Source organism: Rhipicephalus sanguineus, chromosome 1 (genome assembly GCF_013339695.2).
Source record: "Rhipicephalus sanguineus isolate Rsan-2018 chromosome 1, BIME_Rsan_1.4, whole genome shotgun sequence".
NCBI lineage: Eukaryota > Metazoa > Arthropoda > Arachnida > Ixodida > Ixodidae > Rhipicephalus > Rhipicephalus sanguineus.
Genome location: NC_051176.1, coordinates 255759092 through 255784444, shown reverse-complemented (window position 1 = coordinate 255784444; position 25353 = coordinate 255759092). Strand labels below are relative to the sequence as shown.

The 25353-nt window shown below is 42.0% G+C and overlaps 2 protein-coding genes across 3 annotated transcripts in view; one reads left to right on the top strand and one right to left on the bottom strand.

The window, feature by feature from the left end:
* Window positions 1-9024: 9024 nt before the first annotated feature.
* LOC119378299 (malonate--CoA ligase ACSF3, mitochondrial) lies at window positions 9025-20388 on the bottom strand. Its single transcript, XM_037647482.2, has 7 exons — window positions 19793-20388; window positions 19000-19558; window positions 16221-16475; window positions 15162-15328; window positions 14944-15089; window positions 13394-13627; window positions 9025-9420 (listed from the first exon to the last, which is right to left on the bottom strand). The coding sequence occupies exons 1-7, from the start codon at window positions 19801-19803 to the stop codon at window positions 9044-9046; spliced, it is 1749 nt and encodes a 582-aa protein (XP_037503410.1). The 5' UTR covers window positions 19804-20388; the 3' UTR covers window positions 9025-9043.
* Window positions 20389-20505: 117 nt separating this feature from the next.
* The window catches only part of LOC119378319 (BTB/POZ domain-containing protein 17), a 36677-nt gene continuing 31829 nt past the window's right edge, over window positions 20506-25353 (top strand). For both annotated transcript variants that reach the window (XR_005180981.2, XM_037647499.2), the window contains exons 1-2: window positions 20506-20700; window positions 24245-24477. Coding sequence is in view for 1 of the 2 variants with exons in the window: in XM_037647499.2 (XP_037503427.1) it covers window positions 24295-24477 (183 nt within the window). In the remaining variant the exon portion in view is untranslated. The remainder of the gene's footprint in view (window positions 20701-24244; window positions 24478-25353) is intronic.

Sequence of the window (25353 nt, the reverse complement as noted above, 5' to 3'; positions counted from 1 at the left end):
ACCCAGGCATTCTGCGTGACACTCAAGTATTCTACCACAGAGCTACGCCATAGCTACCAACTCTTCAAAAAAAAAAAAAACTATTGAAGTGTCGTGTCCGGGCAATGTGAATTGCGGTTGCAGTGCTGGCTGTCCGCTTCTTTAAGGATGTAATAAACATTGACTCCGCAAGCTATACTTAAGCGTTGCTCGAATACACCAACGACCGCTGTCTATGATAAGCACATCATCGCACTGTAGTGTGCACTTAGTTGCAGTAAAATTGACATCGTTAAACGTGAGTGCAGATGTTACGTCGGACTATGAGCTACTGTTTACTCGCCAGTGTAGTTGATGTGCCTGACAAGCGCATGATATCTGCACAACTAGCAAGTTTAATTAAAGCCGTCAACCCACCTCTTAACACTTGGCTCAAAGCGGAAGAATCCGGCATATGCTTCTATTCGCCGACTGCTTCACATGAAATAGATTCCCACAATACATAGGATCTGCCGAATCTTTCTGCTATTGCATTCATTGCTTTGCCCTAGCGGGGAAACAGACTTTTTTTTTTGTATAGTTTTTCTTACTAGCTGGATACAAAAAAAAATGCTTGAAACATGGTGTTTCATGAATGCCTTGCCAATGTTTCTCAAGAAATACACAGTGATTCTTCCTTTCAAGTTAGGATGTTTATGTACGTGTACATGCCTTTTGTCTGTTCGTTTCAGATTTTATTCAAAATAAGTTTTTTCTTCAGTTTCTTAGGTTATGCTAAAAGCAAACAGGTTTGAACTTTTTTTTTTGCTCCAGCATTGAGCTTTAACAGAACTTTCAACTGTACTGGAACGAAAAAGTTTAGGTTGCACACTGTCTCTTCTCACTCCAGTGTACCGCAGTTGGTCTCCACTGAGAGTTGGCTGTGTGCCATAACACTGGCCTTTCAATCTTCAAGCAACAGTTTGCATTTCACACTGCTTAAGCTTGGTCTTTTGCTGTTATTTCTACTGCTTAAGCTTGGTCCTTTGCTGTCATTTGTTTGGAAAGTTTGAGGCCATTCCAATCTAGCTCTTCCCTCTTATGCCATTGTATGTTCAATTGACTGATTTCAGTGGCATGGTCATGGTGTAGGTGCAGATATTAGTGGTGCCTATATCACATGACTTGTTTTGCCTCCAATTGAGTTGCTTTTGTGATGAAATTTGGTACTAGTGTTTGCATGTGCTGCAAGTAAGGCCAGCCAGCACAGGAATGGTGGTAAGTACATGGTTTCGTGAAGTCTCTTCCTGGCTCTAAACTACATTTTAAAGTCCCTACATTGCCCCTTTTCATTTTAATTGTTGAATTACATTAATATGCAGGCAGTCGCTTCCTACCATTCAATGGTTTTCAGAACATTCCTAACCAAACTGTTTAGAATAAAAGGAATAATCATGCATGGATGTTTATAATCCGTACCAAATAGTATGTAAATTTAGTCTCTTAATAATGTTGCAATTACTGCATTGCACACTGTGCTATTAAATATATTGAGACCATTAAATTGTTTTCAGGCCAGAAAGCAACAAAATTGAATCTCATAAAATATGTCGTCAATTTGCCTTGCGTACTAATGCTAAACTGTAGGAAAATGTAACTCTCCCCATACATGAGGAAAAACGCATAAGAAATCTTGTTGGAGCAAACGCTGGCTTCGGCAACATTCTGACTTATCACTTCAAGCCTCCATCTTCCCCAGAACTTCTGTCTTGATTGCATGCCCCCAGCAAAGCCAAACTTCTTCTGGTAACCTAACCGTGCTACACTTGACATGCATTTAAAGGTAATGTAATTTGTTGCATTCTTGAGGGTAATAATAATTGGGGTGTTACGTCCCAAAACCATGATCCGATTATGAGACGCTATAGTGGAGGGCTCTGGAAATTTCGACCACCTGGGGTTCTTTTACGTGCACCTAAATAAGCGCACTGCCCTCTAGCGTTTTTGCCTCCATCGAAGTGCAGTTGCCGCGGCCAGCATTCTTGAGGGGTATACCAGAGCATGGCAAAGCACCTAGACTAAGCCAGCTTGTCGGTGGCAGTGCAAGAAAAGGTAAAGTATTGTATGAACTGAGCCCTTCTTTGGCTGTTTTTACGAAAAATGCGTCGACGAGCCCAGCTCGACCATTGCTCGGAATGGGTTCTACAAGGACACATTTAGGCACAGCCGGCATTGCAGATGGGTTTCAGACACATTTAGTGTTTGTGATGAAGTTTGTATGCAGCTATGAATTTAAGGAGAGTTTCCAAAATACTGAGTAGGGTGCTTGCTTGTGATCACCATGTCTCTTGCAGGTCCCCTCTGCCTCCTTAAACTTGGATTGCAGCTTTAAATAAGATATTGTACAAGATGAAAAACAAGTCTTTTGCGAATATATCTGTTGCTTCAGCTGTTAGCAGCAGCAAGTGCTCAGTGGGGCACAGTGCAAGTGTATTGTTTGCCATGTACTACTCAATCGACATGCACTGTAAAGCTTTGGGGGAGGGGGTTTCTAGATGTGGTCTCTGGAGAGCATGTTTTTAATATTTTCATCCCTAAAATTTTTTTAAAAGTGCATTAGTGTTCCACTTTTTGGCATAGCGGGCATACTGTGTCTAAGCTAAGCTCCTCAGCTCGCATTAATCACTTTCTCTCTCAGAAAGTGAAATAAAATAGGTTCCACCAAAGTTTGAAAATTCATATATTGAAACTGGTATAAAAATCTTGAAAGTCTTTAATTCCATAATTGAAAAATACCTGCTACATATTTTGTGTTCTCACAGCTTCTACACAACTGATGGTGCCAGTAATGTGCTGCCAATCATACTGTAAACATTAGAGGAGTCTGAGCTGGAATGCCTTGCTAATTAAGTGTGCTGCTTGTCTTATGTTTTTCCTATGTAGGTCAACTTTTAATGCACTGCAGCACGGGAAGGCATATGAGATAGGCATGCTGTACATCAGTGCAAAGTGCACAACTGCTACGCATGCAGTGATGATTGCAGTACTGCATAGTTACATGATAGGCCTTGCAAGAGGACAAAGCAGCAGAGAGGGAAACTTTTTGCATAATTTTTGCTGGCATATGTATATCTTCTGACATGCTACTCTGCGTAAGAAAAGCTCATAGAATCGGGATTGTAGAAGGTGAAGAAAGACAATTAGTGAGGCATCGACCCTCACTTCCCTGGGATCTTACTGAGGAGCTGAAGCTGATAAATTACAGGTGTAACAATGAAAAAATACTCAAGCCTCTTTTATAACATGGGAGAAGTAAAGCTGATTCATAGTCTAAAGAGAAATGAAATGCCTGCCACTATTTTTGTGGTTGCCACGCAACATCGGTGGAATGCAGTAGATCAGGGGCGTGGCCATGGGTGCGGGGGGGGGGGGGGTTCAACCCCCCGAAAATTTTGAATTTTGCTTGCATATACAGGATGTTTTTTTTTTTTTTAGACAATAGATTTTTTACAAAAATTTTATGACAGCAAGGCTCTTGTGGTTTTCGTACAAGCACTCCGCGTCGAGACGTAAAAACTTTGCCGCAGTTACCACTAGTTAACAAAACTTGTTAATTAACTTTTTAATTATTGACTTGAGGGCAGGTGATTACATTAGAGTTGTAGTGCGTACCAATTTATGGCATACCTATTTTTTACAAATCGCAAAAGTTGCACGTAGTTCGAGATATTTTTCATCGAATGTCAAGGGCGAAATCGAAACTGATCGCGCACAGCGCGCACGAAGCGCGACCGTTCTGCTACGTCATACCGCAACTACAAGTCACAGGGGAGCAACGAAATTTGAATGAAGGCGCGCCGCGGCCGTATGTTTTCGTGAAAAGCTGCAAGTCATCTCACTTGTGCCCGTGCATCGCCTTATTTTCGTGCGTAGTGTTTTGTGCTTATCCGTTTCTTTCGAACTGTGCACAAGAAAACCGCGATATCAACCCTTTCTTTCTCTGGTAAGCATAAAACTCGCGGGCTGCCACTTCGGCGCTTCTTACAGACACACGAAATAGTTATTCGCGCCTCTTCATAGTTTAGGAAAGAAACACACAAGCACTATTTATTGCACACAAACATTAAGCTGTCTACTTGTGTATTTCAGAATGCTTGCCGATTTTTCTAGCCAGATTCTGCTTCTGCGCGCCTTCATTCGAATTTCGTCACTTCCATATCACGTGCCGTCCCGGTGTTCCGTCGCACGTTGTGCGCGCCGGGCGCGATCAGTTTTGATTTCGCCATTGAATTTCGATGATGAATATCTCTAATTGCGTGCAACTTTCGTGATTTCTAAAAAATGGGTGTGCCATAAATTGGCACCACTACAACTTTCTAATATAAACACCTGCCCTCAAGTCAATAACTGAAACGTTAATTAACGGTTTTTGTTAATTAGTGGTAACAGTGTGATTGTAACTGCGGCAAAGTTTTTCCGCCTCGACGTGGAGTGCTTGTGCGAAACCGCAAGAGCCGTGCTGTCACGGGATTTTTGTAAAATATCTGTATTGCCTACCCCCCCCCCCCCCCCCCCCCGAAAAAAAAATCACAGCATATCCACGTGGTGAATGATGAAGAGTGGGGCGAAGCGAACTCGCGCTGCAGCACGGTGATGGCATTGGCGCGAGCGTGGTCCTTCTTGGGCTAGACTGTTTGAGAACCACAATCTATTGCACATACCGCAACTATGGCCGGAAGTCCCACTGGAAGCGCGCGTCGGCGCCATCGGGCAGAGCCCGCCTGATGCGTTTTACAGCCACTTCTCGTGCTCGCACAGCCTCGGGCTCTGCCTGCCGGTACGCGCGCTTTCTCGCCGCTTCACGGTCCTTCACATTTTGAAGATCCGATTCGCGCCGCAGCCGTGCAGCTTGTCGAGCAGCTTCGGCCTCGCGGGCTCAAACGGCGGGGTCTTCTCGCCGCAGCCCTGCAGCTTCGGCCTCGCGGGCTCGAACGGCGGGTTCTTCTCGCCGCAGCCGTGCAGCTTGTCGAGCAGCTTCGGCTTCGCGGGCTCGAACGGCGGAATCTGCTTCGCGGCGTCGACGTGTAGCTTCGGCCTCGCGGGCTCTCACCAGAGAACATCTCTCTCACCTCAGGATTCTGTCTGCGAGCGCGCGCTGCCGCCGCCTTCCGTGCCCTCCGTTCCGCAGCCTTAATTGTCTTCCATCTGGCGACTCCGAGCTAAAGAGAAAGCGTGCCAAGAGGGAGCCTCATGGCGCGTTACTTCTGAAATGTTGTCTTCCGGTGTCGTTGAAAACACGAGACGTAGTAAGGAAGAAAGAACGCCACACAGGCGAACACGCAAAAACGAGAGTGTCACTCGTCAACGTCGTCGTCTTCTACTGCATACCAGAACGCGCGCAGTAAAGAAGAAAGAATGCCACACAGGCGAACACGCACGAGAGTCTCACTCGTCAACGTAGTCTTCTTTTTCTCCTGCATACCAGAACGCGCGCTTCTCACGAGCTAGAGGTGGCTACTACAACGCTACAAACAAACGGAGGATGGACAGACCCACGGCATAAGGAGCTTCGCCCCTAAAAATTTCTGGCTATGCCCCTGCAGTAGATGGTGCCAATTTGGCACTGAAAACTACATCTTTGTAACGTACATGGCACTCGAGTGACACAGGAAACTACAGTAGTGTGCCCATGATCTCTAAATAAATCCCAGTATGGACAGATGGTTTGCCCTCTGGATGCATTTGTGAATATGGTGTTCAGATGAAGCTGATGCTTAGTGTTAATGACTGATGAGGACACAGGGGTATTGATTATATCCATAGGCCAATGAATCCAGGAAGTTTTATTCTTGAAGAAGTAATTCTGGAGGCAATCTCTATACCAAAATTCATGTTTGATACATCAAATGTACCAAAAGATGCAAGTTCGACAGAAGCAGATGACCTAACCTTATCAGGGTGTTTCAGAAAGTTTATTTTAATGTAGCATACTAGTGAATTATTTACAGGAAAATTGTGCATTACTGCTCATAAGTGAGCATAAAACAAAAAAACTTGTTGGATTTGGTCTTAAAATTGTTTCATGTCTTCAATGGGAGTACCGTAGTTACAAATGCTCTTCAAGTGTGACAAACAATGTAAAATAAAATTTCATTTTTCATTATGAAAAAATTACCCAAGTAGGCATGCTATGCCAAGTGGAATGCACGTATACGAGACGATTCAGTATTAGTGTAGTTAGGTGAGCAAGCTTTGAAGCGAACTAGGATTTTGGTACCTGATTGGTGCAATGCACACCTCAGTTGGAAAACTTTAAAAAAAGTTCATTTTAGACAATTTAGATGAAGTATCATACAGATTAAATGTGCATTTTCAATTAATTGGTTTCATTTGGCAGCGTGATTTGTAAGAAATGAGAGTGGAACGTTTTATTGAAAACCCCATTTGTACCAAGTGTTCACATCGATAACCTGATGAATAATGTCAGCCAGCATGCACTGCTTTACCGAATTCAAAAATTGCCTATGACTTCTGGCTAACACAATGTAGAAACATAATTCATTCTGAAACATATGTTCAAATGTTTTCGGATGCTTCAAGTGACATAAAGTGATTCTAATTGTGTTGGCCAAGGGGCAGGGTTGGGACATTTTCGAAGGTTACAACATACCAGAAGCTTACGTGAGAGTTTTCAGTGTCTTAATTATTCACACGGGCTGATGCACTTTGATGGAGACGTGCTTAATGTTTCAAATAAACTTTGTTAATTAATGATATTAAAGAAAAAACAGATGTGTGAAATTGCATTAAGGTCATCTGAGCAACAAAAAAAAAGAATTTTTAACAATAATTTGGTTAATGAGGAAAAAGTGCTCATTAAGTTGAATAAAGAATTAATCTCATAAATGAAAAATTTAATGAGAAAAGTACCAAAGTCATGTTTGCGTAGTAGAAATCCTAAAACTACACATTGCATTTAGCTGCTGTGGCGGTTTGACCTGAAAGACACGGGTTCGGTCCCGGCCACGGCAGTCGCATATGAATGGAGGCGAAATGCTACAGGCCCATGTACCGTGCAATTTCAGTGGAGGTTAAAGAACCAAAGGTGGTCAAAATTATCCAAAGCACTCCACACAGCGTCTCTTGCAGCCTAAGTCAGTTTGGGATGTTAAACCCCACAAACCAACCAACCAACCTATATTTATTCTACGTTTATTCATTTATTTACATTATTTCAAAGGCCCCAGTGAAGGAAGGAATAAAACACGAGAGAAGGCAGGGAGGTTAACCAGGCACATGCCTGGTTGGCTAGCCTATGCTGGGGGAATGGGAAAGGGAAGTAGCAAGATGAGAGAGAGAGGTTTTACATGAGGGATGGACTCTATTACAATAGAGTTACATGTGTAGAAGCTTGATTGCTGCGTTGAAGTTAATGATACTGAAGTGGTGCACAACGTTGGGAGGAAGGCCATTCTAATCTTGTGCCGTCATGACAAAAATGATAAAAGGTGCTTGGTGATGTGAGCAGTTAGCAGGTACATAGATTTGCCATGGTTGACGTGGTCGGAATGACGACGAGTTGGCTTGATGGCGGGAGTACGAGGTGATGTGTCATAGAACTTGAACAGGCATAGATGAGCTATACGGCAGCGTGATGAAAGGCTAGCAAGATAAGCACGAGATTTTAGTTTGGTTGCACTTGACTCGTACGAGTAATCGGAAGAGATGAACCTTGCTGCACAGTTTTGCACAGTTTCTAGAGTTTCAATGGCGTTACATTGGTGAGGGTCCCAAAGAGTGCACGCATATTCAAGTTTAGGTCTGATTAGTGTCAGATAGGCGAGTAGTTTGACGGAAGTAGGTGCTAGATAAAGGTTTTGAAGTAGACAACCAACAGCACGGTTAGCTTCATTTGCAACTTGCATTGTGTGAAGAGACCATGTTAAATCAGAAGACAAGTGGACACCTAGATACTTGTATGCACTTACAGATGAAATTTCAGAGTTGTAAATTAGGCATTTTGGTGTTGAGTAGCACGACCAGCGATAAAAGGAGACTAGCGATTTTTTGTTTGTGTTTAAGGAACCATTTGTTACACCAGATTTCGATTTTATGAAGGTGAGAATGAAGTAGATGAACATCTGATATGTTGTTAAATGGACGATAAATGATGTAATCTGCAAAAAACCTAATGTTAGAAGAACGGTTATTCGGCGAGTCATTAATATATATATCAGAAAAAGCAATGGACCTGAAACTATGCTTTGAGGCACACCTGAAATAGCAGGGCTTAAGGAAGAAGGTAGATTACTGGCATAAACGAACTACTCACAGTTAGTTAAAAAGACACAAATGCAATCAAAAACAAAGGGGTCAAGATTTAAGAGAGAAAGTTTTAAAATAAATAAGCGTTTATGAGGAACTTTGTCAAAGGCTTTCTCAAAGTCTAGAAAAAGTTTGTCGACCAGTATACTTACATCAATGCTAGAACTAATATCGTTGATAAAAAAACCTAGTTGAATATCTCAGGGAACACCTTTCTGGTAATCTTCTGGTTCACCGCATTAGTGAACCTTGCTGGTAACTATGTTTGTTTTGATTAAAGAAGAGGAGCCAGGAATTTAACTACCTGAGGATAGATTACGTGTTCCATTATTTTTGCTCCATTATATATAGCATTACTTTCAATATTTACTGTAAAATGCACTGGTCGCCAAGTTCGTTTCTAACTGCGAGAGCTTTCGGAGAACGACTGGGATGCCGAAGTAGTACATAATATCTTGTAACCTCATGTGAAGATTTTGGCAAAACATTGGGAGTTGTTTGTGACGCAAAAGACTAGTGCTCAATTTAAGCAAATGCTTCATCTGCTAATAAACAAACCGTCGGAGCCTTACTATGCTGAACCTTTGTTATTATACATGCATGTTGTAGACCAGTGGAAACAAGCGCATCTGCTTTGTTAATTGGTCAGGGCTTGCACTGACTCAAGCTTCCAGCTAAACCAAAAACAACAGTACACAATTTCAGACGTTCTAAATCTTTATTTTTCAGTTTCCAAAACCGAATTTTATGATTATGCATGCTATTGCAGTGGAGCAGGCCACAATTTTTTTACAAGTTCCTTCTTATTGACTTTGCCTAGAAAATTACGTTCTAAGGCAGGTACACACAGTAAAATACTGGGTACATTGTATGTGGGCATGCGTTCTTTACACCAGTTTCGGAGGTCTTCAAGTTCCAGTGTGGCTGATGGCTCATGCAAGACAACTATTGCAGCAACACGCTCACCCCAAGTGGCATCAGGGGCTCCCACTACCGTGCATTCTTTAATAGACGGATGGGCCAGCAAATGGCGCTCTACATCTAGTGCGCTGACCTTGTAACCACCAGACTTGATGATATCAGCCGACGTACGTCCCAGGATCTTGTAGACGCCGTCAATGCATGCAGCACTGTCACCTGTAAATGTTCATTAAAGGGTACCTGCATGCAGAGGCTATATATTTCCTTATTGTAATGACCTCAATAAATAGGCATTTTCACATTGTACTACAAGAGGAACATACCGTACACATTACCACTCGGGAAACCATGAGAACCAAACTTCATAATGTATGTCGAAGGTATGCATAGTATATGACCACGCATTCTTTGAACGCCACCACAAAAGCCACTGAACAAAGAAGCCAGCTTACACTTCATGTTGAAATTGCAGCACGCACAAAAGACACAAGTTCTACATGAATAGTCACCAGCTCTCAGCTTTCCTAACTTTCACTTCTACAACCTACGTAGTATGTTTAAAAAGGGCTCATACTACCGAGGCAGAAAGTCAACCAAATTTAGTGGTTTGGGGATAGGAAAGACGTTTATTTCTGCAACCCATAAATGAGCACAGGGTAGGGGAAAAGGGAGTGAAAGAAAAGAGCGGAAAGGAGAGGCCAACTTCTCGAGAAATGAGTACCCACAACACCAAGCGCCGCGTTGAGGTACCTATCTCCCCATTAGGAACACTGGTGGATGCCCGGCGGCACTGGGAACTGAACACAGTACCTCCTTTCATTAAGAAAACGAGCACAGTAGAAAGAGGGCAGTCAACAGGAGCATAACTCTTCTTCCTTGTAATGTTGTTAGCCTCATGAAAACAGCTGCTTTCTCATTTTCATTGTTCACCAAATCAAGGATTTTTTTATTGCGATAGCAATTATATGGACAGTCTCGGCTGGATTTTGCCGTCGCCGTCATGCACCGTATATGTATAAGTATGTATATATATATAAAGGCCCCAAAGAAAAATAACTCAGAAAAATGCTTCCGAAGCGCGGAATCGAACCAGGGACCTCTTGCTCCGCAGCGAGCGGCGCTATCCACTACGCCACGAAACGCACATCCTCCACGTAGCTAATGGCGAGCGTTATATACACACCATTTAGCGCTGGACGGACTCAGAGACAGCAGGCAATAATAAGCGTTTCTTCATTACCAGCGAGGTGGCGCTAGGAGCCCGACGGGCGCATTTAAAAGTCGTCGGCGAGCTCGCTCGCTTCTTCTTATATTTGCGCATGGGAGAAGCTTGCCCTTCCGCTGTCTGCTCGCGCGGTTTTCTCGTGGCGAGGGGTAGAGGAATGTTTCATGCTTTCACCATGATGTCCGCGCTCATGTTACGGCGCGTACGAATGTCACTCGAGCTCAGGGACGCCGCCAAATGAACAAACAGAAGATGAGCGTGAACTATCAAGTGTCACAGCTCGACACTTGAAGCACGCTAGTTTCCTTCGCTGCTTCGGCCGCCTTTGCAACAGAAGCGCTGTTCAAACTGAGAGTATCCATTGGCGAGCCTCACTTCGTATAGCATTAGTTCCTTGCTATCGCATTCATTGCTTCGCCCTTGCGGCGAAACTGTGACTTTTTTTTTTATTCCTCAAAAACTTCTCTGTATATCACACTGTAGCAGGCATACTGGTAATGAGTAAAAGGGATATGTTTTTACTTGAAACACTGACAAATATTATATGCAATAGAAATCAACAAGAGTGTTGACACAAGGGAAGCCTGACGTACTACTTTCTTTCTTTCTTTCTTTCTACTGCATTATGCAATGCTCCCTCTGAATTGTTTCCTTCCTGCATGCCAGGAATTGGACCTTCGTCCACATGTTTAGCAGTACAACACTTCAGTTGCTACAGGCAATAATGACGGTCATGCATTCATATCCAGGCAACAATGAAATGTTGCAACATGAAATGACATGTCACCTCGATAAAAGATCAGATTGCCATATCACAAATAGCTGACTGATGACAAGTCTATGACTGAGAGAGCATCAATTATATTGAAAAACGGCGCATACAAATACGCATGTGACCGGCGCACCTTCAAGGGCACTTACGGGTGCCGAGTTTTTTGCGTATGCCGCCATCGAATTCTGTGAGTTATAACAAGCTTCGCTTGAAAAATTTGAACAAAGGAACTAGTCTTTGCCAAGGCAGCAACCAGTGTTCAAATCCCCCTCGAACCCCTTGTTCACTTGTCAAAACTGACTCCAGCCTGCTCAAACTCTACTGGTCACTTCAGGTCTCCATATTCTTGTGAACTCTTGTTCATAAGTAATATAATTTATGGCATTAAGAAACTGGTTAGCTTTCTATAAAGTTGACTCTGGAATAGTAAATACCTGTAGAGAGGGTCCCAACAGATTCTTACAATATAGCCGTCTTGGCTTTCTAATCTGCTGTTGTGCATGAAAACAACTCAGAATTAATGTTTCCAAGTGACAAGACATTGGCCTGCCCAGGCTGCAAATGACCATAAAGCATTTATAAATTATGCAGGAACTTGCAGAGTGTGTGTATGTGTGTGTGCAGAGACTAACCTAAGATGGAAAATAAAGAAATAATGCCATAGTACAACACAATGCACTTTATAATAACAAACAAAAATTGATGACTGAAGGGAAGTTATTTCCATAACCTATGTTCTAACTTTCAATCTCATTTTTCCAATGCCATAAACTGCGTGCTAATACACAACTCACAGTACAGTTGTACCGAAGGGACCAATGGTTTGGGATCACTTCAAAAGCATGGTTTTTTTTAAAGGGGCCCTGCAACGCTTTTCACGTAACCATCGAGTGGCTTTATTGAAGGAGTATATTGCCTCATGAATCAATCACTGCAAAAGTTTTTAGAATTCGTCAAGTACGAGCGGAGTTACAGAAATATGTTGCACGCTTCAAGTGCCTTGTCTCTCCCTTCGTACCAGCGAGTGCGCTGAAAGCTACGCAGGGGGGGATGACAAGGGGTCAAGAAGACGTGTCCGTTCATCAGCGCGCATCATGACCTTCAGCACTTCCTTTTCATTTTTTCTTCGAATGCGCGGCTTACTTTCAGTGTGATCGCGAGCACGTGGCAGCATCCCATGGCTGTACCGGTAACTATGCAGCCCATGATGCTCAAATCAGCCAATGGCTCTGAAATTGGGTATATGGCATGGTCATTTGGGTATATGGCATCATTTGTCGAGAGAAGAGGGAACGATTTCTAGCTGACTTTGTGAATTAATTGTGAATTCCAGGCTGCGTGCTGCGCTGTAATGTTTGGCTCGCATGTTCTCGGGAGCCTCGACTACCGATCGGCAGTATTTTCTCACCATGCTGAAAAAGTGTTGCATGGCCCCTTTAAAAGGCCTCTCACCAGGCCCCATTGCAAATTATGGTTGCATGCTAAATGTTGTAGGTGCCGTCAAAGCAGCAATTCAATGAAAGAATTTTTCAAATCAGTTCATTATTGAAGAAGTTAAAATTTAACTGTCCTGTTTCCATGTTGCTAGGAAGAGAGAACTACTGTCAGTAGAGACACTCTCCAGAGACCCTTTGGCTCGGCTAGCGTCTGCAAGCGGTGTACATTCCCTGCATTCTCAACATGCTGGAGTGGAAGGAGCATGTCATGTTCCATTGCAAGCCCTACCTCCTTCTTTCTTGTTCTTTCTCTTTCTGTTCCGCTTCGCAGCACATTTTCAGTCATGCAGTTATGCGCTCCACATTGACTGATGAATCAAAGTCATATGCCATGGTCAGTGATGTTCCAAGCAGTGCGGGTGACTGACTCTCGAACGAAATGCAGCTTCCTCAAAAAGGACACGCTTTTCTCTGTTTTAAATTTCAATGGCCTCCATCCCACAGAGCCGTTTCATGCTTTGCAGACACAACAGCCACGTCCTGATCAATGCTCTGCACTTGTCCATCTGCAATGCGCAAACCTGGTAAGGGGCCCTCTTTAAAGGGCCTTCAATGGGCCCCATCAGAAATTTTGGCTCTGCCCTAAGAGATGCAATGCAATGTTCTACAACAAGAATTCTTAAGAAGGGTTTAACAGCAGCCAAAATAGAAGGAAGGAGATGCAAAGCAGTGCTGTGGGAAGGACAATTTGCCTACCTGTTTTAAACCAGCCATCTTGGGTAAATGAGTCTTTTGTTACCTCTGGCCTGTTCCAGTAGTACTTGAACACATTAGGGCCCCTAATAAGCAGTTCACCACTGTTGTTTTCTGATCCTTCGAGGTACTTTGTCTCTGCATTTGCGCTCAAGACCAGAGGCTTGTATCCTATCTTGGAGTCATCTGCTTCAGCAATGCACACTTCAACACCTGCTGTAGGGTATCCCACACATCCTAGAAAGAAATTTTGGGGTGCAACTATGTTAATATACATTATGTACGCAGATTCCAGCAAGGATGAAGTAGTCAGGAAACACAGGAGCTGACACCCTTCCTGTATGACATACCCCTAAAAAATATGATTATTTAAGGCACAATTAGCCTTGTGATGCCCTTCTTATCACTTGGTGCTAGAAGACAGCCACTTGTAGTATAACAGACACGGTACAATGAAATTAGCACAAACATGCCATACTGATCATGCGAATTGTATGACATGAAAGAGTGAAGTATGATCTTATGAAATATGATAGGTAGACATGCAAATAAACTTGCACTTGTAGTTTTTCACATTTTAGTGAGGATCCTAGTTGTCAGCATCAATATGAATCCCGAGCCAACTGCACATACACTGCAAAAAAGGGGCGTATGTCACACAACAATAATCGTCATCTGGCTTGCTTGCGTTTCCTTTATCAGAAACTGAGAGTTCGCTAGTTTCAGAGAGTTCGCTAGTTTCATATCAAGAGTGCTATGTCACAATGATAGTGCAAGCCACTCATGACCTGGAAATACTGAGTGTGTGGCAATGATGCATGGTAAAGCAAGCAAAATACATGATTATTGTTCTGTGACAGAAGGATGCCCCAAAAACGCCTTGTTTAAAAAGAGTGTAGCAATAGCACTTTTGTCAGCATATACTGAAGTGCTGTGACCATGACGGACGTCAAATTATGGACGAATAACCGACGTCATTCTTCCATAATTTAATTGCATATTCAAGTGGTTGACCACTCTGGCAGTGCAATAAATTTTATGTAAGAGAACAATTTTAAACCAAAGTATGTAGCAGTAGGAACACAGCGAAAATTCTTGGCTTGCATTAGGTGCTTCCACTCCATTCACATTCAAGGTGCATCAGGAGGAGTGAACAAGGGAGGAGCCTTGCATATGGACTTTCACAATATAAAATAATGTGCATTGCAACTGCACTGTGGAAGCATGACAAAAAAAGGGTTTTGCTGAAGAGCCACAAGTGTTTAAATTACATTTAGAACTTGTACCTAAGACAGCTGAGCGTAGGTATGTATACACATTTGGCTTTTTCTTGTTTGGCCCAGACAAGACACGCTAAATAGTTTTAAAAAGTTCGATGCCAAAATTAAATGCAGTGTTTAACATACATGGCATTTTTTACATTTCTTTGACGCAAGTGAATTAAAAGAGTTTGAATTAGGCCATGTTGAACTGATGGACACTAACCGTGTAAAGATTAATAGCAGAGTCCTCCAATGCTCTGGTAATAGCTATGAACAAAAATATCACACTACCAGGATGTCTTTTGCCATGCAGGAGATTTGATAGTGGTACACCAACTTCAGTCATTCCATATCTTTCCAATATAGTCATGCCGGTAATGTCATGGAATTTTTCAAATATGGGCTGTGGGAGAGAAGCTGAACCACTAATGACAAACCTGCAACAAATTAAACAGCAAAAGTTAATCCAGTATCACTACTGGTAAATGTTGAGTATTTTGAGTGCATACCTGATATTTTTTGCAAATGTGTCACGAACCACATCTGGTGCTGTCTCTCTGCAGTGTCTCAAGTGCTGCTCATAATGCTCAATCAGTTTTACATACATAGTGGGAACAGCCATGAAGACCGAAACTGCTGGCTTGCTCTTATCCAGGTGCAGTAGATGTTTCCACACCTTTTGCATGCAAGGCACACCAGCAAATGTGGATAAAGAAACTTTTCAGTAGCTCATCGCCAAGTGCCAATTCCACCTGCTGCAACATGTGCTGGTGGCCGAGGAAGAAGTAGACGAAGATACTTCAGTTTATGCGCCGGTGCCTACACTCTTTGGACAGTGCTGACAATTTAACATGACACTGAACGTGAGACGAAAAGATGTCACATTGTAGAAAGACAGCCACCTTTTAATCAATGAGGGTGTTGAGACTGAGTTCCCAAATCGTCAGCACAGTTAAAAAAGACCAGGCACCAGTGTGTGAACTAAAACAGCTTCCTCGGCCACCGACACTTGCCGCAGCAGGTGGAATTTGTATGTGGCAATACAACTGTTTGTAGCATAAATAACGTGTATTAAAATTGCACTATACGAACATCAAGAGAGGTTCCAAATTTTGTTGAATTTAATGTAATGCCACAAGTAAGAAAAAAATTAATTAATAAAAAGGTAAAGAGATCTGTCTGAGCTGGTGCCACAAGACCACAATTTCAAGTTTACTATAAATCCCACATAGCAAAGGCCAGAAGCAAACTAACAGCATCAAAAGCTAGATCAGGCATTACTTAGCACAGAATCCTTAAGATTTTAATGATTGTGGCTTGCACCAAAAAAAGCCCATTGGCATTATACTATACACAGTCAATTCCTGGTCAACAGCAGAAATGTAGAATTAAGTATTTGTTCTTGTATGTGTGCCTGCACTTTATATTACTGACGAATCACCAGATCTAAGGAAGACTTACTTATACATAAATATACCTGCTCTCCACATGCTCTAAAGGCGAAGCATCAAAGCAGAATTGGCAGCACCATTGTGTGATTTCACTTAGCCAAAGACCATATCACGCACCTCTGCAGGGTTAAACTTGGGCAGCATCAGACAAGCAGCATGAGAGTACAATGGCGTGAGCAAGCCACTTATAATTCCATGCGTATGATGAAGTGGCAGTGCATGTAGCATCACATCTTCAGGTGTCCATTCCCAGGCCTTCCTGATCTGTGCCACTTGAAAGTGCACATTTCTGAATGAGAGGACAACTCCTTTTGGAGGCCCTGTCGTCCCACTGGTGTACATCATCAGAGCATCCTGTTCTTTCAAACTTTCCTGAAATAAAAGACTCACACGTTTAGATCATACAGTACATGAATTACTGAACGGACTGCATATTTGAAAGTCCAAACAGATCCACAGCACCTCAGCAATACAAATGACCTCTCACTCCTTATCTGCTATTGCCTTGCTCCTTGTTTTCATATTTACTTTACAACACATACATAGTGGCAAGTCACATTCCTCACACTTCACACTAGTTGCACCTTATTATTAGAAATTCAAGTTCTTCTCAGTGTTGGAGTACTAAAATTACAAGGACATATTCTTTTGGTGCATGCACCACTGTGAAAGCACAGGCTACTTCAAAACTTGGGTACCTGCAGAAGGTTTCAATTGCATGAAAACAAAGGCATCATTTTTTCTTCCTAAAAATTGTTAAGCTGTATTTTTACTCTCTCACTTTAACTTGCTATTTTACATAAAATGGCCTGGATATGTAAAGTAAGTTTTAAATCTTTAGATAAGTGGATCTCGGACATTGTTAACAATTCTTCTCACATAATAAAAATTATTTCACCAAGAATAATGCTCGGTAACAAAAAAAAAAGGAATCAATGGCAATAAAGCTAGCTTATTTTCAAGTGATTACTCATTTCATGTTTTCTCTGTTAGATCAGCTAAGAAGTGCTCCATGGCAAAGCCTAATCCTGGATAAGTACAGATGTCGCTACATCAGAAAATGTTGCTTGAGCAACTTGCCAACTTTAAAGCCATGTAGGAAGCACACAAGTGTACACTGCAGCTCTACATTTTGACCCAACTACTAAAGATCTCTTTCAGATGCATGTTCCACACATATACCATGTATATATGTATATATTTATACTCTGCACAAGTTGCAACTTTGGCGCATCAAATTACTGCAGAATAATGACAATGTCACTAGCGCAGACGTACAATATGGAGAACGCTTTTGTAGGAGTTATTCATCTCAGTCACCAATTTTATTATGCATATTAGTATATGCCACAAGCTGCAAAAGGGAGTGTTAAGGTGCCTTACCCAGAAAAAAAATTGAGCTAGGAAGCTGAAATTGCCATGCTATACCATATATTCTCTCAGGAAGCCAATGCACTTGCAACATCTAGTCTTAAGCTTCTCAAGCTCTTGCAAAAGCTGACTGCTGGTGTAACCGCTCACTTACAGTATTGTACACCTCACTCTGTCCCAAATCACTGTTTTTAGTATTTTGAGGTTAGAAAAGGTCCATCAGAAGAAGCACGGTCAGTTGAATAGGGTGGATGGGCATCGCTTGGAAGCCCGAGGCCAGTTTTTCTATTGTTTCACCTGCAGGCTGAAAGCTTTGAAAAGCTTTCCCCGTTTTTTATCACTGTTTTGCCTCCACTTCGCAAATAAAGCACAGTAATATTCTCTGTTACAAGAACCTTTTTGAGGGTAGTCCACCGACAGAACTTCCTCCTTATCACCATGCTGCTATTTGCTTCTGCTCCGACATTTGCACACGGCACTTCCTTAATTTTGGGGAACTATTGTGCCTCTATTCCTTACTGTTTTTTTAGTCTCTGGATCATAACGTTACATCAGTGTCTCGTTGCTAGCTGCCCAAGAAAAATGGGAGAAATCAGACTCATGTTCCGTAAAATGTACAAAAACACAAACCTATGTCTTCACATTTATTTTTTTCAGTTGTCAAAAGTATTGAGACCCACTTTACTGCAAGTGTTCTCATTTGCAAGTTGTCGTAAGTAATGGCCATCAACACTCTCGTATAATATTCCCAATTGTGTAACAAGGTATTCGGCAGTCCTTCATGACCTTGTCAAGGTTATTTTTCACATCAGCAGGCACAAAGGCAAAAAGAAGCATTTCACTGACTTCACTTTCAACGGTAGCAGATGAAGCCCCACTGTCAACTAATTTGGAACTTTTCATTATGAATCTGCTTCACGCTTTTCTCTCGGAGAAACAGGAACTTGATACTATGCTTTCCATCAATCAACTTATATTGAGGTCCTGCCAAGTTCACTTTGGCACCGTGAAATAAAGCTGACAATGCAGGTAGATGACATTTTGCATTGTTGTACATAGCTACCTTCCACTTTAAAACTACGCAGAACAATTTTTCTGGGTAAGGCACTTATCAGCACTTGTGCATCTTGCTAATTTTTGCTCAGTCTTTGTCAATTTTCACTGTAAATGACAAGTTTTCTATATAAGGCTGAAATTAAATACAAGTCTGGATTATTCTTACATATCAGCACATTAGATTTTTTTGAATCGGCAGTTTTACATGTAATAACTCTACATTATTAGCAAACCCCAGCCTAAAGCAGATCAATATGCACCAACAATTATCTTTAAAATGGACTAGCAACATTTGTGGCATTATTCCAAAATGACAGACAAAAATGTGCATTCTGGCAGATGACCCCAAATAACATGCTTCACAGCAGAGATTCAGGCCCAATGCAATACTGAAGGGGCTCAGCAAGAGTGCAGGCTCAGAAGCTGGCTATTCCACATTGACATAACGTATCTGTGATATGTAACTCACCCAATCTTTGCTTTCAGTTCCTTCAGCCTTTTCTTTGCTTGGTCTGTCAATTACAATATAAGGGAGAGAAAGTTGCTCAGAGAGTTTCAGGATGCGTTCTTTGTATTCTTTGGTTGTGAGCAAAACTGATGTCTGAGAATCTTTAATGTAGTATTCCAGCATGGCATCTGGGTGCTGATGGTAAAGGGGCACGGCTACATTACCACCGAGCCAGCAAGCCCACTGTGTGGCAACATATCGAACATCACTTGGGCACAAATAGGAAATTCGCATTTGCTCACAAGACTTTGTAAGTTTGGATATCTCTTTTTGGATTTGCTGGCTAAAGCTAAGTAGATCACCATAGGTGTGCGAGCCAAGTGCATCAACCACAGCCAGCTTGTTCAAATGCTCTTGAATGCCTCCAAACACTGGAGAGAATGCAGGAGGGAAAGTTGTTGATGAACATCTTATGGAGGAAACAGGTCCAAGTTTAAATTTTGGCAGACTTCTGAGGTTATTTACAAGGCTTCCTTGCAACCTTGCAAAATATAAGAATGTCATGTTTCCTGGCCAACTCCTGTAAAAAAATACATATGCATAAATTAAAACATGAAGGAGAGCATTTGGCGTTGACAATGAACAAAATAAAACACCAGCCGAGCGGATGTGTAGGCACAATGCACGGCAGAAAATTACACATTCAGCTGTGCCAGCGTAACCTCCCCCGACACGCACACTACGTTGTCTTCATTCCCCGTTATATTTTCCCCAAATATCTCCAATATAACTTAAGTACTACACTATGACTCACCTTATGTGCATAAAGTAATAACAATAACTCAGATTATTGGTGCTTTAAAAGCATAACGAGATGGGGTAGCCGAGTGCACAACTTCCTCCAGAGTGCTCAAACAGCTCACACTCGACACCTGTTGCCGGTGCCGCTTATCGTACACATGTGACCCCCACCTAACACGTACAGTAGCATAGGCGACAACCGCAGTACCCAATCTGCGCAAAAACAGAGGGTAAAAAAAAAAAAAGGCCAGAGGTGTGTCCTATTTTGCTCAGCGTTAGAGTGTTTCTCAAGATTTGCATATCCGCGTCCGCAAACTCCAGTTCTTTATTCGTTTTGTTCTCGCGTAGCCGTTAACTTCCAAAACATTCGTCGCATGAAGCAAACTCGGCAGAACAGAAAGAACTGCATAAAAACAGTTTTCAAAGAACTCAGCATCACGACAAGAAGGCCACAGGATGAGTTCTCAAAAACATATTCTCAGCTACGATAAGGACCATGATTTCTACAGTTGAGGCACTGCTCTAAGGCCTTTCAGGGCAGACTGTACTAATGTAACTAATGTGGTGCATGAACTTTCCCACATTCCACACATATCCATGGAACCATACATGGAATCAAGTGCAATGTCAAGTGCATGTAACAAACACAACCACACCAACCACACAACCACAGAACATGAAAATGCCACCAAGCACGCGGAAAACCCGAAAAAACACCTACCATTATTAGCTTTCAAAATAGCTTCCTTATTGCAAACGCATAATTACTTTGTTCGTAGATTTTAGAATAGCGGATAGATTTCTTCATTTCAGTTGTTGAGTCAACACAACAGCTGAAGTTTAATCGCTGTTTACGTTTGGCTGCGAAACCTCGGCGGTGCCTTTTGCGTGGCTGAGCAAATGCGTCCTCCTGTCCATCAGGTGAGTTGAGCAAGTGTTTCATTTCGTCTACTAATCCTGGTCGTATTACGAAAAGAAAACGAAGAATATTTGCTCGACCCCGTAGCAAAACACGTTTCTGGTTGCTGAGTGTTGCAACCCATAGTGCAGTCGGGCTTTCGGATTGAGGAACAGGCTACACGTTTGGTGGTTCCGTTCCGCTAGCTCTGTGAAACCAGGAGGGCTTTGCACCTGTCTATTTGCAAATTATATTGAATTCTGGCGCTTTGGTTTCATCAACAGTAGCCGTCGTAGACTGCTTTCATATATGCCGATCACCCTTATGATATATTGCGAATTGATGTTAGGCGGACATTTTATTTCCTCCTTTTCAAGCTCAGACTCATGACCGCAAATGGGCTGAATTAATGCATTAAGCCACAACCATCAAAATCGCTACGCGGCTGAGCGTTTACTTCTACATTGCGGTTTGCTATCACATACGTTATTGGAATGAGGCAGGTGATCTGTCGCATACAACTACTCAGGTGCGTCGTCTTACGAGGTGGGCTACGATGTTCGATTGAGTGATACGTTTGACAACCGCTCAAGTCGCAGTAATTCGCGTTATGTCTCTCCATCGACAAGCTGCGTATACTTGGCGATAGTCTGAAGTTGCGAAGGCTGCAGTCTCGACGTGGATTCTCGCTTATACCAGAAAAAAAAAAAGGAAAGCGAAAAATAACCGTGAAAGACGTTTTCCCAAATGCACGATAGAAGGGTTTCGGTTTATTACTATTGGTGAAGGATAGACAAGCGAAACCAAGCCGTTTGAGGTAAGTTTCAGCTAGGTCCAACAACCTCCTTAGTTTTATAGATATATTTTTTTTTCTATTTCGTTTCGATACTGAACGTTCCACCGCAATACCATTATTTTGTTTTTTTTTTCTGAACGAAGAAGCGTTGTCGCGCCCATTACTTGCCAATTCTTTTGGTGAAATGACTTGCGTTTGGAACTGACGACGCACGCAAGTTACAGCCATGCACAGACTTGCGTGCCGTGATTTAATGGATTACTTATCGCAGTTTAGACGAGAGCTAGATAGAGTGCAGTTAAAAATGTTGTTGAAGTAGCAGAGTGCATGTGTGTATATACCTGTATATACACGCATGCCCGTACCTGTATATGCTGTATGCACAGGGACACTCTGTGCACAGTGCCTGTTGCACCATCTGCAAGCACCTCAGTGCTGGCTATGTTATTTAAAGTACAGCATCTGTGTGTTGTTGCACTCTTCTTTTGTGTATAAAAATTTCAGTAATGTGCTACACTCTGTGCAGCGAAAGCTTGGTAGGAAAATTTGCCTTTCGGGTGAAGAGGAAGGCAGCGCTTAAAAACAAGATCACAACATACGACTGCTGTTGTTCTGTTCATAAAGTGGTTTGTTTCTTCAAGCTAGTATGAACCAACGAGTTTAAATTGACACCTTGCAAAATAGTTCCTGTGTATGCACGAGCAAGTTCGTTGTCCACACGAACAGCCTCGACCACAGACTAGCAGGCAAACAATTTTTTCCTTTCAACGCTTGTCCCTGCCTTTCCTTTCCTTCCTCTCTGTACACTGTAGAGCTTACTATGAAGCGTGGCATTCCCACAGTAAATTAGTGTGAATGTGTGATCTTCTAGATCAAACTTTAACCACTGCATATTGCTATATAGCCTCAGTGGCTCAGGGACTAGGCATATCTTATATCTTAAGATACACAATTTGTTGTATGAAATATCAAAAATTTGAAACTGGTACACCTTCTACCGAATGTATTTTGATATGGATAAAAGTTACCCAAAGAGTAAACATTGGCTTTAGCCATTGTTTAACAACACCATCAATTAGTTCTCGTAAACATTTGCCATTTGAAATACTGCTATAAACTTCTGAAGAATAAGTGTTTGATGAACCTTGGTAATTTCAGTGTGCAAGTTCATTTCAGTTGTGTGGCTCTCATAGATATAGACATGCATTTGGTTCAATTTAGAGTAATTGTTTACCACCTCGGAGGATATATCTTTGCTTTATAAACACTACATGTAAAGCAAGAACCATAAATGGTTGAAAAATAGTTTCTCTCTTGACACACTCTGTCACACAGATTATTTAAGTTCACCCATTACCGTGGTTGGCTGCGGTCCGCGACCTTCATATATTCCCAAAAATAAATCATAGCACACTGCCCTATGTCAGTTCATCTTGAAGAGCACTATTTTTTAAAGGGACAAACAAGCTGCCGCAGGACATGCCCTGATCCCATGTCCTTAACTTGTCCCTGTAAGGAAGAGGTGCTGTTGAAAATGTATTGCTACCAAATTGCCAAATTAGCAGTCCTTATATGTTTTATATAGACTGATAAACAAGTAGTGCCATCGTGCATGCAGTAACGATGAGCCCGGTGTAGTCCTTATTCCAGTGCTTCTGGTTCTGACTTGGATGCTGTTCAGTGAGGCATCAAAACACCTCGTGAAAACAGTTTCTGCCTCTATAACTTAAGAAAATATGTAATACTGATTGTATGTGACACATAGAACCATTTTTCTATGAAAATTTTATTCATTGAGTTATTCACATATCTATGTGAATTTTATTGCAATCACATCTTGCTTTAATGTGCCAAATTTGTCACGCAGTCAGTAATGTAGGAATTTTGGAAACACCTTTCTTAAATGAGTTAAATGAGTATGGCAGGCACAAGGTTAGATTTTTTGTGGTCAGGTACAGGAAAGCGCATTATTTTAAAAAAGCACTCATCAGTGTGATGCATATCTTTGTTTTTTTTGGGGGGGGAAGGGGGTTGCTGAGGTTGCTTTGTGCGTTGCTGAGGCACAGCCTCAGTGCAACCAAAGGAGAACAAAGCTATTGGAGCACGTGATGCACAACATTTAATTCACCTAGTACAAGAGAAACCCCCAGAAGTATGTAAATAAAAGTTATAAAACATAACAATGAGAGCAAGTGTTGACAACTGTTACTTGAGAGATGTTATACACTGGGACAAATGAGGGCAAGCAGTTATGTCATAGGCAGATAGTTCAATGCTGTATAACAAAACGAGCATGGTGAGTTGATGAGGGAATCGATGTGGAGTTCACTGGTGCAGGAGTTGGGTTAGAATGGAGATTGCTTTGAGGATCAAAGATGGCTGCATTGCAGTCGCAAAGTGGCAAAGAAGTAGCCCCAGCATCAGCATAGCAGATGCTGGGTTTGCTGTGGTTTTCAGAGACTGTTTCCTAGGCCATCCATGGATTTCCAGGAATGGTTAGTTTCTTTATTAATTTTTTGCATATCATGTCCTTGTACTTGTTTCTTCATGGTCCCCTGATATTAAACTGTAGCACTCATGTTCATGGAGTCTCTGCCATCAACTTTTTCTTCTGTTTGTACCACTAGTTCTATAATGTACGCTTCACTTATCACGGTCAGCAACTTGATCTTTCTCATCACATAGTGCAACAACTTAATGAACTATCAGAGCAAAGGGTGTTGAAGATGCCTTGTGCGCTCTCTGTGGTTTTTTTTTTTTTTTTCATTCAGCATATAGCCGTGGACGTTGGAGAGCTGCGTGACTGGCACGCAGGGTGACAATGGCGCACCGAGATAAGTGCACCACTGATCACGAGCAACAGTTTGACAACTCTTCAACGGTCTTGGAGAAAATTGCTGGCTTGTATGCAGAGCGTCTCCTCAGTGATATTACCTTGGAAGTTGGTGGAAAGCAGTACGCTGCACACCGGCTGATCCTGTGTGCTTCCAGTGATGTTTTTCAGGTGAGTTGCAGTATTTGATTTGATTTGATTCCAGCATTGATGTGTTGGAATGTGTCCAGCACTGGGTTGTATATACCACGTTATTAACTTCCTTAACACAGGAAGGGGTAACATGTTTTCCTGTCTCATGTTTTTTTAAGTGTTGTACACATTACATCGTCATTGGCAGTATAGCATTCAACGCCATCTGTTCACCTATGGTATAGTTCCATGCCTTTTGTGCTGCAATCTATCCATTGTATATTTTTGATAACCGCTGTTCTTTTAACTCTTTAACTCTCAACATATAAAGCAGCCATCAGCTTTGTCGTTTGTGTGCTGGATTGTTTCAGGGAAGTTACTGTATTTATGGTATTATAATGTGAAAACAAACATTGACAACTGAGAACATAAGATTGACACAATGTAGCTGTATGGTTGCAGCACGAGGGAAGAAATGTGTTATGCTCTTGCAACAATCTGTCTAATATGAGGCGTTTTAGAATGCTGTGGTGCACAATTGATTGCAGTGATACATGGTTGCATGGAGCATTGATGCTGCAGTGCTCGGTGCTCCAGAAATATCTGCTGACATTTGCAATGCATAGTTTTGTAAATGCTGTAACTCGGTATAATTTTACATAAAGTTATAGTAGATGGTTTTTATACCACTGGCCATCTTTTATACCAAAGCCATCTTCAACCTTGAGAGTAGAGAAAGTCCTTGAGAGAAAGGTTTCGCTTGAGAGTTCTGCTCTACATACATAAGAAAGTTGAAATCCTTTTTTTTTTTTTTTTTTTGTATGGCAACAACTGCAGGCCTTATCTTGACAGGGATCAGCAGACTGCTCATACCTTATACGCACTATGTTCTCATTGCAAAGTTTGCGTTGAAGC